Here is a 17,786-nt window from a genome sequence, read left to right on the forward strand (position 1 = left end):
TGTTACAGAGACAATACAGATGCTCAAATCATGGGAAAACTTAAAATATTTTATTGGAGTAATCTAGAAAATTTGAGAATTGTTACATCTTTGGTATTTATAAATGTAGTAACTTCTGTGGGTAACTATAGAGGGACTTATAGGATCAGAAGATACAAATTGAAACATTCTAGCACCTTTTAATATAAATAGAAATGCAGTGATGCAGAGGTAAAAAAAAAATAATAAATCTTAGAACTTTTACTGGGAAACTTCCCTACCAGTTCCACATAGCCTTCTCTAGGTCAAGCCTTGTGGTCTTTAGGGTTGTGTCTTTGTACTGACAACCCATGCTTTAATTTCTTGGTCAGAAAGAATCCTTAGCAAAAATTAGATTTAGGGTCTTAATGTATTTTAGTGAGTTTGACCCTTTAAATATGACAGAAATGCTTATTAAAAATTGCTTTAATAAGCAATTAAAATTCTATTACTTTTTTAAAACTTGTAACTTTTGTTATTCAAAATACAGTAGTAAAGATTGAGGTATAAAGCTTTTCACAAGATATACTTAGTCTTTTTGTACTGAAAATGTTCATCTTGTAGGTCCAATTCCTTTTTCACTTTCTTTGCCTGTGTTTGTAGTAAATGCTCTTTAGGGTCCAGATTCTGATTGTAAACTCCAAATCCTTTGTGATGCCGTATTTACTTTCTTCCTGTGAGGGGAGGTGGAAGAGACAGTGGGTGAATATTTTATAACCCAGTTGCAACAACATTTTAAAGGGGAAATATCCTTATAGGCTGACCTTTTTTGTGTATAGTTAAGCTAGGGTAGTCAAGATTGGTCACCCCTGTGTATGGGCCATTAACTTTTCTATTCAAAGTGGCTCTCCCTGGTGGTGATGTTAGTGGCAGCAGCTGCCCTCTGGGCCAAGGATCATCAGTTACCAGGTATATCCTTCTCTACCCTGCTGATCCAAAGGAGCACCCTGCACATTTTGTTTACCTGTTGGGCAGTAGGGGTAGACAGCAGTTATCCCGTAGAGATGAGATCGCTGCTCCGGGAGATACTCATCAGTAAACTGGCCACTATCTCTATTTACTGATATAACACCATCCCTGGTAACAGAAAGGAAGAGTAAACTCATGGGATTTAAGGTTGGATAGAAACTCAGTTTCAATAGCGAATCTCTGCTAGCCTTCTAGAATATGTATTTTTTTTACTTTAACCAAGTGAGTTTTGACTCATTTAGATTTGAAGATTTTTCTAGATGAGTGGTTCTCAAAGTGGTCCCCAGACCAGCATCATCTGGAAACTTGTTAGAAATACAAATGGCCTCAACTCCAACCTACTGAGTCATCAGGAATTATGGGCTGGGACCCAGCAATAGGTTTTAACAATCCCTTGGAATGTTTCTGATGCCATACAAAACTTTTCAGAACCACTGGTCCAAGTCAGTGGTTCTCAACCCTTGTTCAATGAATCACTTGAAAATCTATTAAAATACTGATGCCTAGGCCTCACGCCAGACCAATTAAATCCAGATTGCAAGGAATGGGGTAGAAGGGCTTAGACATCCATATGTATTTTTAATGTTCCCCAGTTCCTCCTTGGGGCACTAGTGTAAATTACACTACTCTTCCTTCTCCCAGGTGGACAATATATCCATAATACCATTTAAAAAAAAAAAATCAGTTTAAATCACGTGGCACCACTTAAGGGGGTAGTGTTTTGGATTCATGTACTTCCTTTTTGGATAGTTCAGTGTAAGCTGTGCCACTTTTAAGCTACGTGTGAGCAGTGCCATTAAGTAGGACTTAAAAAGCATTAGCACTTGAATGATGTTATCTACTAACAGAGATAATGGAAACTTGCAGCAGACGGCATAGTTTACTAAAGACACTTAGTGACATTAGGTAAAATGGGTGGCGCATCTTCCGGAACCCCAGCCTCGTGAGGCACGGCCAGTGTGCGTCAGCTCACCTCCTCCAGTCTGTGTGGTAGAAGTGATCTGCAAAGCTGACAATACTGAAGGGGTAGTTGAGGTGGTTCTGAATGACCCGCCGTCCAGTCCCATCAGGTAGTGTACACTCCAGTTTCTTGGTTCCTTTTAAAACACCAGAGAAAATGAAATCATTCCATACCAGGAGAAAAGTCATTTGCCAAAAATAATTGTGGCAGGTGGAGGCCTTCTGAAAGGAAACAAAGGTAGACGAGGAAATAGGGTATTTTCTTCCCAGTGCAGTGATGCAAATTAGAAACTAAAATTTTCCTGTTCTGTTACCAGTCTTCAGTTTAATAGCATTCTCGTTTCTTAGAATTTAGACTCTTGATCCCTTCTTGGAAGAGAGGACTGCATTTTTTTCTCCCTAAGTAGGACATTAGAGATAAACTTTGTTCTAATTAAAGTGTCACCTCATAAATTGTCGTAAACATCAGATAAACACTTGCCCTTTGTAAGCAATGCATAAGGCCCTTAAGAAATATTGAAGGATTTTAAAGACTTATCTTGTAGATAGGAATTAAAAGTAACTAAAATGGCGACATGGCTTATATTTTTCAGTGTAAAGGAAGCACTCTCGAAAATTTTATAGTACCTAAACAAGTCAAGAGTTTCCAAATTTCATGCGTCTTATGAAACATGGATTTAAATTTCAGATAGTTTTTAAAAATATAACTTAAAAAAAATAACTTGTTTTGGGCCAACCAGGTTATAATATTGATCCATCTGCATTTATAGTTCCTTTTATTAAATTAGAAATTCTTTAAGAATGGACATTTTCATATTCTTTTTAGTATAGAAGAAGACCTATAGCATCTTTTCTATTTTTCTAATAAGGAGATCACACAACAGAAAGAACTTGGGTATTGGCAACCTTAACTTACTACCAAGGGCCATCCTGCCACATCACTTTTCAAAAAATGTCTTCCACGTAATAGCATACTGTAAATTGTTCTGATACTGGCAAACAAACAAACAAAGCCTCTTGTTCATTTATCTAAGCTTGCCAGTTCCAACAGAGGATAAAATTTCTCTTTACTTTAAAAAGTATACCAGGACAGGGCACCTGGGTGGCTCAGTCGGTTAAGCATGCGACTTCGGCTCAGAACATGATCTCACAGTTCATGAGTTTGAGTCCTGTGTTGGGTTCTGTGCTGATAGCTCAGAGCCTGGAGCCTCTTTAGAGTCTGTCTCTCTCTCTGCCCCTCCCCTGCTTGCACTGTCGCTGTCTCTCAAAAATAAACAAACTTTAAAAAAAAAAAAGTATACCAAGTGCTTGTGTGGGGAAGGGCTAGTAGCACAAAAATGAATTGGGACATAGTTCCAGCCCTCAGATCATTGCCTAAGTCACAGACAACCCCTCCCACCCAAAACCCCAAGAAGGATTAGAAGTATCGACTAAAAGTGTCCTTTAACAATTTAGACACCAACCAAAGGAGCAGATTCTGTGCTGGCTGTACTGTTGAAAATTGAAGCCAAAAGCTCTACATACTGGGATTTGGTTTTGTTGTAAAAGCTGCGGTTAAGTGCTGGCACCCATGGTGCTGAAGTGTGCTGTGTGTACATGCCATCAGTAATACCTGCGTCTGCCCAGCAGAGCAGTTTGGAGAAGGGGTCAAAGGTTAAACCATTAGGTAGTCCAATGTCTTTATTCACCAGAATTCTTCTGTTTTCTCCTTCTAAAGAAGACGTTTCAATTTTGGGAGCCTCACGATTCCAATCTGTCCAGTACAAGTTGCTGTGGGATAAATTAAATAAAGATTTTTTGCAATAGTGAAAATGAGGTCAGAGAAATAAAACACCAGTGTCTGAGTTTCGGCTACTCTCACCATTTAAGGAACTTAACCCTGTTGCTTCAGCACTAGAGTTTCCTAATGTGTTGCTGAAGGAGACCCACCCATCCAGTTCAAGTGTTAGACAGCCTTGCCTGGTCAGTGATCTCGGGTGGCCCCCCAGTGCCTCTCACATACTCTGAATTCTCTCTGTATCGCACTGTCGTCTTAATGATTTTCTAGTTTATTCATTAGTTTACTACCTTACTTCCTCCCAGAATGTGAGCTCCACGAAAGAGCAGACCTTGTCCCCTTTGCCTAGAACAGCATCTGACGCCTAGTAGATCCTATATAAATACTGTTTTTAAGTCCATGCTTTGGAGCTTTTGCACTCTTGTTCTGACCCTCTCCACACTGCATTTAAAATCCAAGGGCTCCAAATTAGGATCCACAGGAAGCAGGAGAATAGGGAAGCCCAGCTGACCCTCGGATTGGATCCACAGCAATGGCTCGAGGATTCACCAGGTCCGTGTGGAAGAGGGCCTTCCGCTCAGAACCGTCCAGCCTGGCCCTCTCTATCTTGTCCAGGCCGCTGTCCGTCCAATACATTGTTCTACGGAAGTGGTCAATGGCAAGTCCTTCAGGGCTTATCAGACCTGGAAGTAGAACAGCAGGACTGGAGTATTTGCAGGCATGAAAAGGGAACCCGAAGCAGAGAGATCTACTATGTTTGAAGAGTTTAAAAAACAAAAAGTCCCGAGAGGCTCTTGGCCGCAAGAACCAGGTTAACTGAGGAACGGATCCTTTGTTACTTGTCCTGCCACCTCTAGTTTTCCTTCTACACTAACATACCACCAGCCTGATGGTACCGGGCATGCACAGTGCTGGGGCCAGGCAGCATCAACTGTGGCCACACCCTGAGTTCTCACTGTGAGCCGTTTCTGTTGGGAGTTCCAATTTCATAACAGGCTCACAGTAAGAATTACCTCCTTGCTTACATATAAGTGTGTGTTTACAGAGGGGCTGGTATTGCAGCGCTTGATGAAGTGGCTTGAATGGCGCTTAACCTCCCCTGGTGAACGTAGGAGACTCAAATGAAATACAAAGCATCTTCCAGATGAAGCTGCTGACCTGAGCTGATGATCGTCTCAGGCTCTGCTCCTGGCTCCAGACTGGCACGGCTGATTGCCCGGCCAGCAACATCTGTCCAGTACACCATCCTCTCGCGGCAGTCATAGTCAATTCCCACGACTATGGAGCCCTTTGTGGACCAAAACATGAAATTGGAAGAGTTAGGACTCCATGCATTTCCCCAGAGCTTGCGCGCAGCTTCTGCACACATGGCTGTAGTGAACGACCCACAGTAGTCCTAAGGGCAGCTATGCAGCAGGATTACACAGGTGGCTTAGAGGCTGACTTCTGGGGTCCCAGCCAGGTTTGGCCACTGACTAGCTATGACTTTGGTATTTAACCTCTCTATGCCTGGGTTTCTTCATTTGCAAAATGAAGATACTAGTACCTACTTTATAGTGCTGGTATAAAAATTCTACCAAAAGTTCTTGTAAAGTATCCTCATCGGTCATTAGTATACAGCAAGTGCTCAATAAGCACAATTACTGTCAGCAGTAATAAAATGATTTCATGAAAGCCCCTTGAGTGATTAGAGAACAAACATTAGTCTCAGCAAAGTAAGTCCTTAATACTGTACTGGGTGAAAACGTACTCCTTCCGAATGGTATCAGCACTTCTGAAACAGCCTTTCTAAAATTCACCAACATAGGAGTGCCTGGGTGGCTCAGTCAGTTGAGCGTCTGACTTCGGCTTAGGTCATGATCTCACGGTTTGTGGGTTCGAGCCCCACGTCGGCTGTGTGCTGACAGCTCCGAGCCTGGGTCCTGCTTCAGATTCTGTGTCTCGCTCTCTCTCTGCCCCTCCCCTGCTTGTGCACGCATGCACACCTGTGCTCTCTCTCACAAAAATAAACATTAAAAAAAATTTTTTAATTCACCAACATACAACAACAAAATTTACTCTCCCTTTTCCTATAACTATCATGAGATCTTTCCCCTGAGGTTTAATCCCTTATCCCTATCTCTGCTTCTTATACAAAGCAAATGATTTGGTTGTAATCAGTATGTAGAAGAAAGTCTCCAGAAGGATGGGTTAAGGAACTGGAGACTGGTGGTCACCAAACCGCTGGTTAGGGAGGTCTTCCCTTCCCTATTGCTAAATAAAGAAGTCTTTTTTAAATGCTGAGTCTGTGGTATTTCTTTACAAAACTCTGCATAGTACTTGCTTCATTCAGTTTCCAACCCAGACTCCTGGTCTGAAGAAGCCCAACAGATGTGCAAAGCCAACATCTAGGGGCCATCTGGCTGTCCCTGAGGTCATACCAGCTCCCTGCTTGCCTAACAAAGCCTCCTGGGGCCGGCTTGACATGCCTCCGGGAGAGAAGTCAATATAAAAAATACTGTACAAAGCAGAATTTGACTCCTGTGGAAAAAATGGGCAGTTGATTTAGAGGGATCTGAAGGTCAAGAACAGTTTTACTTGAAAAGTGAGTCATCTGTCTCAGGCAGGAGTGACATCCATGTGCTTCCAGTGACCTAGGGAATCATGGGATCCATTAACCCATGTACTGACTTTAGGGTTTCTTCGAAGAAGGAGGCTCAGTTTAAGTAAATTTCCTCAAGACATGCTCATAACCCATGTGCCATTCTCTTAGTTCTACCACCACCACCTTGCCCGAATGAGAGGCAAGTGCAGAAATGCAGTAAAACCATCAGCCTTGGCTACGATAGTTAGACTGAGGTGTTGACGATTTCTTAGTTTCTCTTAGAGAAGCTTACAGAATAGTATGCTAGTGGTTGCCAACACACCTAAAACTCCAAAACCTAAATCTTAAAAAACAAACCTCTTTCTCTGAATACTACCTGCTTCTAAGCTTTTTTTGGAATCCCAAAAGTTACAGAATTAGCTTGATAACATAAGTAAAGGGAAACACGGACATTATACTCTTCTATCAGATGAGCAAGTACCTGCTGCATGAAGTTTAGAAATGGAATCAGACGGCTTTCCTTAATAACCATCAGTGCCTTTCTGGCGAACTCCCTTCTCTTTTCTCCATTTTAGAGAAGAAAGCTGTCCTCCAAAATGGAGGGAGGCTGCTGGCTCAGAAAGCAACAAGCATCTCCTATGGAAAGCTTGTCCACTCCTTTCCCAGCGTCCCACTCCACCCAAATCTTCATCTGTGAAGGAGTTAGAGAAGATAGGAGACCGATCAACAGAACCAAAACGGAGGGGAGGGGGCTACAACAACGAGGCAGTCATTAACTTCTTTCCACAGAAACCACACCCTTTAGCTAGTCCTGGACCCTCTGTGGAGATGTCTGGCATGGAGAGAACCCTGGGGACTCGGGCTGAGTTTCTTTCCATTCTCCCTCGGCTCACCATACTGCCTCCATATCCTGGTAACTCTGAACTTCCCTTTCCACTTCTCTGAAACCCCATGAGCCACTGGAGAAAGCCTTGGTCAGTCAGTCAGGACTCCCAGCAGACAGTGCCCTCACTTCCTGTGGCAGCAGCGTCAGACTCATGGAGTTGGACCGCAGCCCAGAAATCCTCCAGGACCTCCCTCTACCTCAGGCCCTGGCCCAGATCTGAACGCCCCGTACAGTCCCACCCCCACGGGAGAAATCCACTTTACATGCAGTGACAGCAGGGTCTTGGCCATGTCCTTCTGGAGCCTGGTACCATTGAGTGGCAAGTGACCGATCTGCTGGCCCTGGGCGTAGAGCAGGAAAGTGCCCACAGGTGGAGGGGTCACATCAGGCCGGGGCAGGGGCCGGGCTGTGGGTGGCACAACGGTGGGTATACCTGCCGTGGGAAGGAGCAGGAGGGGAGGGTATGAAGAACGGAGAGGAAAGAACACAAAGGTGGGTGGGGACAGGGGAAGAAGTTACTTTCCACATACCAGAACCTCCAAAAACATCAAAAGGTTTTCACCCTAGACAGATGTATTCCAGATGTTCCTTAAAAGAAATTCTAATTTCTAGGGGTTTTTCCCCCCCCAAGGATTATGTAAAACACTGCCAATTACTAGGGAGGAAGACAACAAAACACTTCCCTCAGAACAAAGCAAAAACGGTTTTTTTCTTTTTAAGGGCAAAAAAACAGTATTGTGTCCGCTTTTCTTTGGGCCCCCAGGGTGACATGTGTCCCCTCTCATCCTGAGCTGGGGAGGAGGAACTGCTTGTTGAACTGAGTTCCAGATGTTCTAATTACAGAAACTGCTAATGACAAAACCAAACGTTAAATCCAAATAGGGATTTGGATCACAGACCAGCTGATAAATCAACACGGCATCTTAGCGACTTCTTTCACTGGACCTATGGGTCCCCCCTTTCCCCCCGCTTCACTCACAGCTGGCAGTTTCCATACAAAAAGCCCTCAGAGTGGATGAGGGGGATGAGGGCTGACCCCCGGGTGCTTACATGCAGGGGTGGTGCCTGGCTGGGAGCGGGTGCCCTGCACTTCTCTGCCATCTTTGTCCACGCACCAGCAGAAGTCACTCTTCCCGTGGCACTGCAGGGGGATGAAGTGGCCCAGGTCATCGCACTGAGGCACATACTGATCGTCCCTGGGCGTGCCACCGTAGTGCTCCAGCAGGTTTTCCCTCCAGCGCTCGCAGACAGTCCGGGGCCTCCGGGTGGGCTCTGAGCAGATGGGGACAAAAAGCCTTTGATCGTGAGCCAAGGACAGAATGCAGCATGTGGCTGAAGATCCCCACACCTGGCCTCCCTCCTCCTAGTATCCGCCAACAAGGCCTCAGCCAAGCCCCTGGACGTTGGACCAGTCAAGTGCTCTAAGAAGCTCTCCACAGGCATCCGGAGAACGGAGGAAAGCTGCTGGGCCAGGAGGATTTGTCACGAAGGCCAGCCACGTCAGCAGAGAGCAAGAGGAGGTTAAGATCAGGGGTGCAGGGCACACTCGGGCCCGGCCCATGGGGACACCTCTGCTGGGGCCCAGGACCTCTGCTAACAGAGCCCTTCGGTGGGGACCCTCCTCAGGGACTCGGGCCTACATGATACTTAAAGGCAGTATTTATTCTTTCCCGCTTGGTTCAAGTTCCAGGCCTGCACCTGAGAGGACAATCTTGACACTGGCCATGCGTCTTACAAACTAGTCCTGACCTACTGCCTGCCTTACTTTGCCCTACTGCCAAACTATTCCTGCCTCCTATTCCTACCCTACTTACGTGGCCCTCAGCTCTGCTCACTGGAAAACTATATGGAGTGAGACTCACTGTAATTAGTAGGGGTGCGCATGGAGGACGTGGTGGCCAACAGCTCCATACTGACTGTTAGACGCTCCAGTTTCTGGAAGCCCTTTGGCTCAAAGCTGAACCTTTCTCCCGGGCTCCTGCTTCCTGCCCATAGCTCTGCCCCACCCTTGTCCAGCATCCTCCCCTCTGCTCGCCCTCCTGGCTCACCACCCGGCTTACACTCCTGTGAGCTCTTGCAGAGTAGCTTCTCTAGCTGCAGTTTTCTCCCTGCTTGCTTCCACAGGGCTGTCGCTCTGTCCCAAACGTGGCGGTTCTCTGTCTGCAGGGAGTCTGCTGCAGGCTTTGGAAGTAACTTGTACCCCCATCTATCAGAGGAGTATCTAAAGGAGCTCGTTAGAAGCTGCTGCTGCTTTAATTCCTGTAACTCGAAGCCTGTGGTCTGTGGAATCACACAGCCAAGTACCTACATGATACCACCACCTGGGTGTATGCCATTAATCTCAGAACAAAAACGGGGACCCTGCTTTCCACCGTCAGCGCTGCTGTCCCCTAGACTTTTTCCTATCAGTAAATAGCACCTCCATTTTCCATTGTGTGGGCCCAATCATCCCTGACTCCTTTCTGTCTCTTGCTCTCCACATCTGGGAGGTCAGAAAAAGGTCAGCTGTGCCTTCAAAATACATTCAGAAAATCTTCACTTCGCACTATATCCACCCCTATCACCCTGGTCAGAGCCTCATGGTCTCCTGCTAGGATATTACAAAAACTTTCTCACTTGGTCCCTGGCTTCCACCCTCTTTCCCGCCCCCCAATGTAAACAGCCAGCAGCCAGAAGAGTCCCTTTAAAACGTCATTTCTGGGGCACCTGGATGGCTGAGTCAGTTGCGCTTCTGACTTTGGCTCAGGTCATGATCTCATGGCTTGTGAGTTCGAGCCCCGCATTGGGCTCTGTGCTGACAGCTCCGAGCCTGGAGCCTGCTTCTCCCTCTCTCTGTGTCTCCCTCTCTCTCCGCCCCTCCTCCACTCGTGTTCTCTCTCTCTCCCTCACTCCGTCTCAAAAATAAACATTTTTTAAAAAAGCAAAAAAATACTTCAAACACAGTCATTTCATGTCACTCCTTTGGTCAAAACCTCCACTGGCCTCCAAGAACAAAGTTGGAAACATTACAATTCAGTTCCTGTACCTACGATTCCTCCAGACAAGAGGGGGGATGGTTAACAAAATCCTCAGAGCTCAAACCCAACTAGCTCAACTCCAAGACTCACCAGGTCTGGTGGCAATGGATGCCCTTCAGGTGGCCTCTATAGTTCATAACCCTTGGGAAGCAGAGTTCTTTTTATGACCCAATGGAGAAGGAGAGTTCCTCACCCAAATGTGTCTCAAAGAATCTGGACAGGGAAAGGTCACTTCTTCAAACACTAACAAGCCACCTCAAGGTGGGATGCCCCGCAGAAGTTCCCAACACAGCTCCAGGTCCACCCCGCAAACTCAGAGGGTGTGTTCTTAGCTCAGGGGACCACCCGATGAGGCACGGCTCTTTGTCTGGAATGGAGACACATGGCTCACTCAGCTTCTGGGAAGTGGGCACATCACTGATACGTGTGCATCCCTCTCATTCCTTACTATTTGAAGCTACTTCTTAATCCAACCACAGATTGATTTCTGGTTTCGGTTGGCAGGGTTTTAAATAGTTTGAAATCTTGGACACAGACTTTTTTCTCTCCCTTCAAGCCAACCCCATTATGCAGATGGGACTAGTCAGAAAAGGCAGCCAAGGCCAAACCAGTGCCAAGAGAGGAGCCTGGGCCACTGGGGGGAGAGTCTGCACAAGACAATGTGTCCCTCTCTTCAGTCATTAACTTCTCATTCTCTTGGCTCCCTTCTGAATCACGGTCCTTAAAACTAAACGCTTGTCTTAGTAAATAGAACTCTGAACCATTCCCTAAGGCAGGCCCCAACCATCTGATTTCTTTAAATCCCAGATGGAGTTAGAACCAACACTTTTTAAAGATTTTAAAGGAGTGAAACAGGATTTTTCTTTTCTTTTTTTCCCCCTTGGACCTGTCAAATCTTTTCCTAAAAATAGGGGCAAGAGGAACTAGGAATGTCACTGTGGAAACAAAGGTATACATCTAGATCAAACACTACCAATTTTTACCTGTGTGAATCTTAGAACTACTCATGTCCTGGTCATTGCACTATTGTTGACAGGATCAAAACTGGTGGTAATTCACCAGCTTTTCTTACTGTCACGTTAAAAGCCAAGATTTATCTTTTCCAGTAGTAAAATTAACAAGCTCATGGCTATAGGAATTTTTGGCTAAAATGGAATCAGATCAATCCTACATTTTTCATAATAAAGTTCTTCTGTAGTTTTAAAAACATGCTTTCCACTCTTAACAACTCAGCAAGGAATACAATCTGCCTTGGCAACCTGCAGCTGGCAGGACATGTGAGCACTTGATAGCCAGGCCCCACCCCCCCGGGGAGCACGGAGAGCCCTCAGATGGTTACAGACACGCTCACCATTAGCATCTCAGACCGCACAGGCTAACACAACAGGTCCCTGCATCTCTTCAGACAGTGGCTGGGGCAAGGGGTTCCCCACTGATATGCTGGGCCTGCCTAGAGACAGCGGGGGTCATTAGCTTAGAGCAAACTAGTGGGATGCACCCACAGGTGTCTGCTTATTTTTCCTATTAATACTAAACTGGCCTTCATACTGCTTCCTGAAATTCAGAAGGTAGAGTGTAGTGATATAAAGGAACATGTGCAGGCAGTTCTCTTTGGACAAAAGGCTGGTCTGGCAAGATCCATTAGCTCCAAGGTCTCCCTAAGCTGCCATAACAGGTCTCGGGCAGTGGCCTCAGCCTGACCTACACCATTCATCTCAACGTCCCGTCTTGTACCGGGCAAGTCTAAGGCTGGAGTCCAACGTGTAACAGTGACGTCAGTCTATGTCCCTGTCATCTGAATGTGTGCACAGGTGGGCACAGATCATCTGAGTGGTCCTAGGAGGAAGGAGGCTATGAAAGGACAGAAGTTGGCCCCGAGTCTGCACGGTCTGGGCAGGAGTTATAATCTGCCCCACAGGCTGCGCCATTCAGCTTCTCAAGCCCCGGGCCTAGGTCAGTACAAGCTCCTTCCTGCCTGGCTCACCTGCTGGTCCGCAGTGAGGTGGTGTGGAGCCAGGTGGAGTCCGGGTGCCGGGGACTTCGTGACCATTGGGGTCCACGCACCAGCAGAAGCCAGTGCTCCCGTGACACTGCAGTGGCAGGAAGTGGCCCTGCTCATCGCACTGGGGGATGTGCAGCCGGGAGCCAGGATAGGCGTGCTGAGCGTGGGCACTGCGCTGCTGGCGTTCACAGGGTTTCAGTCCTGATGTGGGGTCTTTGGAGACCAGGGAGGAGGAGACGTACAAAGAAGGAATAAAAGACATTGCAACCCATCCACTTTTACCAGCTAACTTCAAAGTCTCTCGTCTGAGGTGACGTTCTTTGTTTCTTTTTCCCTCCCTAAACTTGGGAGACAGCATAACATGGGGAAAAAAATAGCCAGGCACTGAGATTGTGAACTCCTGGATTCTTATTTTAGTTCTGCCACTATCTACCTAATGTCTCCCTAATTCTCACAGTTCACCCTGTTAAGTCCTGAGCTGACTGTACTTACTGTAAAATCGCCCCTCCCTCAGCCCTAAGGGTAAAATGAAGAACCCATAGCTTGTGTCCAAACATCCCAAGAGACTTGGGAGAAAACAAGTAAACCTCTGTTCAGCCTCTCAAGTCCAGAGTCTAAGTCTGAGAAGCTCCAGGTCAATGGCAATCACTAGGTCACACAGTGCTGGCCAAGACCTCCTAGAGTGTCACCACGGGGGCTTACTACCAGCTCACTAGGTGCATATGGCTCCTATTTAGTAAGCTTATCCCAGTCCTTCATCTAAATGACACTTACCGAGGCAAAGCAGATCATGACGGGAGTTGAACACAGCTGCCACTAGCTAGGACAATGGGTGGGGTCACACTCCTGGCCTCCCAGATTACTAATAACCAGGGACTTCTAAGTAAACTAGAAGGAGGGAACAGGAAGAAAATCCAGAGCCTAGAAAAGCCTTGGTCCCCGATAAGAACAGGCTAAAGGCTGTAGAAAAAATACACTGAAGGAACCAGGAGTTTTCTGTGCCTCAGCCAGCCCTCCAGACCTTACCAGGTGCGCACTGAAATCCATCCCCATGATATCCAGGGAGGCATCGGCAGGAGAACGAGCCAGGGGTATTGTAGCAGGTAGCCGAGGGGTGACATCTGTTTTCCGAGCATTCGTCAACATCTGCAGAGGCAGAACAGGGATGGGGGGGGGCGGGGCAGGGAGGAACAGCATGACTTCACTGCACCCAACTGGGGCTACTACGCGGCCCTAGTACATGTGGGTCAATGCCAAGGGGTCAACCTTAGAAGACCTCTGGGCATGAGCAGAAATATGCTGACAGCTAAAGGCGGGCTAAACATACAAAGTCGAGGGACACGTGAGCGAACCCATTAGACTGAGAATGTACAGTGTAGAAATCAAATGTGTGGTCACTTCCAGAAAAAAAAAATATCCTGCAGTGTATTTCTAGAGTATCTTTCATCCACAGTGAATTCCAGGAAGTTATTACCTTTGAACTAGCCTTTGGGCTGTAAATCACTCACTTCCTTTCAGTACCACAGCAGTAAATACATGTAACAATGGTTTCGGTCTTGCCCTGTTGGCACCATGTCCCTATAACACCAATCTACAGATGCAGAGAAGCCCGGTGAGGCTCCAAATGCTTTTTCAATTAAGTTTGGAAGCACATCCAATCTCCCGGAATCAGAGTCCTACCATCTACAATGCCCAAGGAATCAGAAATTTTCTCTACTTTCTACCTTTAGAATAGAAAAGCATCAGAAAAATATTATCAGAAGTTTGGAACAACACATTCAAAAGAACATCTAAGGGCGCCTGGGTGGCTCAGTCAGTTAAGTGTCTGACTTCGGCTCAGGTCACAATATCGCAGGTTGTGAGTTCGAGCCCCGTGTCGGGCTCTGTGCTGCCAGCTCAGAGCCTGGAACCTGCTTCAGATTCTGTGTCTCCCTCTCTCTCTGCCCCTCCCCTGCTCACGCTCTGCCTCTGTCTCTCAATAATAAATAAACATTTAAAAAAAAAATTTAAAAAGAACATCTAAATTTGTCAGGTTTATCAGTACAAACAATTCAGCCCCTCCCACTCTCCACATGGTACTGTAAGGATTAAATTTCATATTTCTCAAAACTGCCACATCCTAGGGGTGTCTGGGTAGCTCAGTCGGTTCAGCGTCCAACTCTTGACTTCAGCTCAGGTCATGATCTTGCGGTTCCTGAGTCTGAGCCCCACATCAGGCTCCATGCTGTTGGTGTGGAGCCTGCTTGGGATTCTCTCTCCCTCCCTCTCTCTTCCCCTCCCGTGCTCTCTCTCTCAAAATAAATAAACTTAAAAAAAATTTTTTTAAGTTACAACATCCTAGAACCTTACATGCCAGCTTATAGTCCTTTTATTTACTGCAATCAGCATATGCAGACAATAGCAAGACAGTCCCCTTTCCCCCCAAAAAACCTATGAGAGCCAAACTATTAAAACCAACGGCTAGTGGTTGAGATAAGCTCTCTGCAGAGATAGGAAGTCTTCCAGAGTAAAAGGAGGATAAAGAGTGTAAGTCTGATCAAGGCTCCACTGAAAAGAAAGCCGTCACTTTCACGAAAACACCCAAAACACGATTTAAAAAATGGATGAAAAAAGGTGGGTTGGGATGATCAATGTGAAACTTAGAAGAATGTGAGTCCCAGAAGTGAATTGCATCAATTTGCTATAGCCCATGGCAGAGACACATAGAACCCAGGAAGCCCAAGAGCCACAGCCTGAATTTGACGTGGATCAGCTGGGGACAGAGTTGGCCCCTCAGCCGGCCTCCCATGCCCCAGGTGAAATCTCTTCTAGGGTTATGACTACGAGCCTTGCTATGACCATGCGCTCACTGAGCCACCCTCCCAGGTGCCGGTGAGCAGACATGTTCACGGGAGAGGAATCTCTTATGTCGTAATTAGCGAATTCACATTCTGCTTATCCTCAGTCTTAAGGAAGTTTCGTCAACATACATTAGCTCCCCTAAGTCCAAAATCATCCTGAATGCTTCACAGAACGGAGTTTAATGCCACCCAGAGAGGCTCTGCCCAGATGAACTGGCCTCCCTAGTTACCTTCTTTCCACCTACAAAGGCAGGAAAGTACAAGGTTAGAAACAAACAAGGTTTTCTGGTTAGCTCCTCAGTCAACCAAAAATAAACCAGACTAATCACAACAAAAACTCTATCTCCAATCTAATCAATAGGTTCTATATTGTCATATTTAATTATATTTGAGTCTGGCCCTCAGTCTCTTGACAAGGACAACTCCAACACCTAGCTGGGCAAAGCCAGTGACCATCCAGTTCCTTGGGCCTGCAAGAGGCCATAAAACTGGCTGTAAAACCAAAGCTGTAAAACTGAACATCCAGCAGGAAATTAAATGCAGGAAATTGAAGCTATTCATAATACATATGCTAAAAGGACTTCTCATGCTAACAGGAACCCCAGGCAATGACAGGAAGCAGGAATTCCTGAGACACAGGGCCTATTTCTAGAACCCATGGATCAGTTTCTTGAGACTGTTTTTGAACTAAGGGAGAGGGGACTCCCCAGAGCTACCAGGTTCCTTATGTTCTTAAAGCCTACGGCCTAAGAATTGTGATCAGACTGAAAGCCAGTCATCTTCCCACAGATACTAGAGTCAGGGGGAGGGACACTAATGGTTGTAAATGACCAGCAGGAGAAAGCCCTTGAAGGGACAGAAAGCATCACAAGTGAGGAGCCCCCGTCCCCTAGAAGCTAGAGGAGGTAAAGCTCCCATACCTCCTTGGAAGACCTCACACCATGACAGAAAATGAGTGCAGTCAGCCACTCCAGAGCCTGGGCTCAGAGCAGGCTATGGCTCCTCCCAAGGAGTGCTAACATTGAGGGGTGTGGGGGGAACTGGGGCTTTTGTGTAATGAAGGGGAGCTCTTCCCTCTATCACAGGATGTCAAGTGTCAGGACAGAAAGCATGGAACACTTTCAGCCCCTAGGGAAGGGAGAAACTCCTTGTTGCTACGCTCAGGCTGGGAGCTGCCATTTATGCCTAACAATCCCTGTCAGGGGTCTTTAGGGGCTGTCAGAACACTGAGGTCAAGACGACAATGTTTGGGGCACAGAACTCCTTTGCCATTCAGGTAATGAAACATAGCTCAATGCCAGCACAATTCTCCATTCTATTCTGTTAAGCTGGTAAAACACCTGTATGGAACATTTGTTAAAACCCTCCATTTTGAATTCATGCTTTGGTGTTTCAATGCTTCCACTGCCATAATTCTGAGCCCATACCCAAATCAGGCGAGGTCCCTTCAAAACAAACCCAACCACTGGATTACCAGATTCTAGCTACCCTTAACCCATCCCCCCCAACCCCCTTTGCTTTCAGACCATCCAGTGAAATTTCCAGACCCCAATAAAGGCTTCGGCCCACATGTTCTAGCTCCCCACGTATTCGGTCAAGCACCTTGCTGGGTGTGCCCCTGTGTGGTATGTGGTGACCCTCTCTCTGGGACCCATGAGCATAATAAATTCCTTCCTTGCAAACCTTGTTCTCTTCTCCTGTGGCTGCACCAACTTTACCATACCTTACTTAACATCTCTCTTTTTAGAACAGAAAACCAGAGACAGAATAACCTAAGTGCCTCTCCTCACGTCCCTCCTGAGCAGTGATGGTGCTGAGGGATGTCCCACCCGTAACTCAATCGCTTCTCCTGGAAAGGTCCCAACTCAAGACACACTGCTTCACCTGGCAAAGTTACCAAGATCTATGAGGACAAACATGCCTGAGAAATACCGGCTCATACCAACACAAGGTGGACATCAACCCTGAAACCGTTGCAATCGGGGTTGATTGAGGGAAGCTGGAAAAGATTGAACTCTACTTGGATAAAAGTAGTAACTGCTGGTGACTCAGACTAGACTGAGAACCCAAAGCCAAGTCCAGCCTCTCCAGGGAACCTGGTTTTTAACATACTGGCTAGAGAAAAACCTACACTCCTTTTATTGCTAGTTTAATGGAGTAAAGAATAACATGCATGCTTCAAGAATGCGCACTTTCCACAAAATAGAGCTTCTATCTCTATTTTTCTCTATTTTGCTATTTTCTATGGCCACGGGTACACATGCACATTGTGGCATGTCTTTAAATATGCGCATGCATGTGCATACACCCACACACACGTATGTACTTATCCTGCAAATCACCTTCATGACTAGCCCAGTCGGATTTAGGCATGGCATAGGTCTTTAGGAAAAGGACTATTCATTCTCTTCTACTCCACAGTCTGAAAAGCTTGGAAGGCAACCCATGGTAATGGATTCTGGGAGACAGCCTCTAAGGACTCCCAAAGATCCCTACCTTCTAGCATTTGCAATCTTATGTAATCCCCTTCCCTTGAGTAACTTGCATCTAATCAATACACGAAAGCAATACTGAGGGGATGTCGTTTTTGTGATTATAACTTCCAATTTGCTAAAAGACTTTCTGCCACCAGCTTTGATGAAGTAAGCTACCTTGTTGGAGGTCTGCGTGTCAAGAAGCTGAAGGTCATCTCCAGGCCACAGCTAACAAGGATCTGAGGCTCTCAGGCCTCAA

The 17,786-nt window shown here is 46.3% G+C and overlaps 1 protein-coding gene across 1 annotated transcript in view; it reads right to left on the reverse strand.

Annotated features, from left to right (window-relative positions):
* Window positions 1-28: 28 nt before the first annotated feature.
* Window positions 29-17,786, reverse strand: part of NID2 (nidogen 2) — a 67,524-nt gene continuing 49,766 nt past the window's right edge. Inside the window, exons 12-21 of the mRNA XM_078448250.2 lie at window positions 13,240-13,359; window positions 12,196-12,426; window positions 8,245-8,466; window positions 7,458-7,627; window positions 4,883-5,012; window positions 4,236-4,407; window positions 3,560-3,717; window positions 1,961-2,084; window positions 983-1,095; window positions 29-692 (exon numbers count right to left, since the gene is read on the reverse strand). Of these exons, the coding sequence (XP_078304376.2) occupies window positions 682-692; window positions 983-1,095; window positions 1,961-2,084; window positions 3,560-3,717; window positions 4,236-4,407; window positions 4,883-5,012; window positions 7,458-7,627; window positions 8,245-8,466; window positions 12,196-12,426; window positions 13,240-13,359 (1,451 nt within the window). The 3' untranslated portion in view covers window positions 29-681. The remainder of the gene's footprint in view (window positions 693-982; window positions 1,096-1,960; window positions 2,085-3,559; window positions 3,718-4,235; window positions 4,408-4,882; window positions 5,013-7,457; window positions 7,628-8,244; window positions 8,467-12,195; window positions 12,427-13,239; window positions 13,360-17,786) is intronic.

Source organism: Panthera onca, chromosome B3, assembly GCF_046562875.1.
Source record: "Panthera onca isolate mPanOnc1 chromosome B3, mPanOnc1 haplotype 2, whole genome shotgun sequence".
In the NCBI taxonomy this organism is placed as follows: domain Eukaryota; kingdom Metazoa; phylum Chordata; class Mammalia; order Carnivora; family Felidae; genus Panthera; species Panthera onca.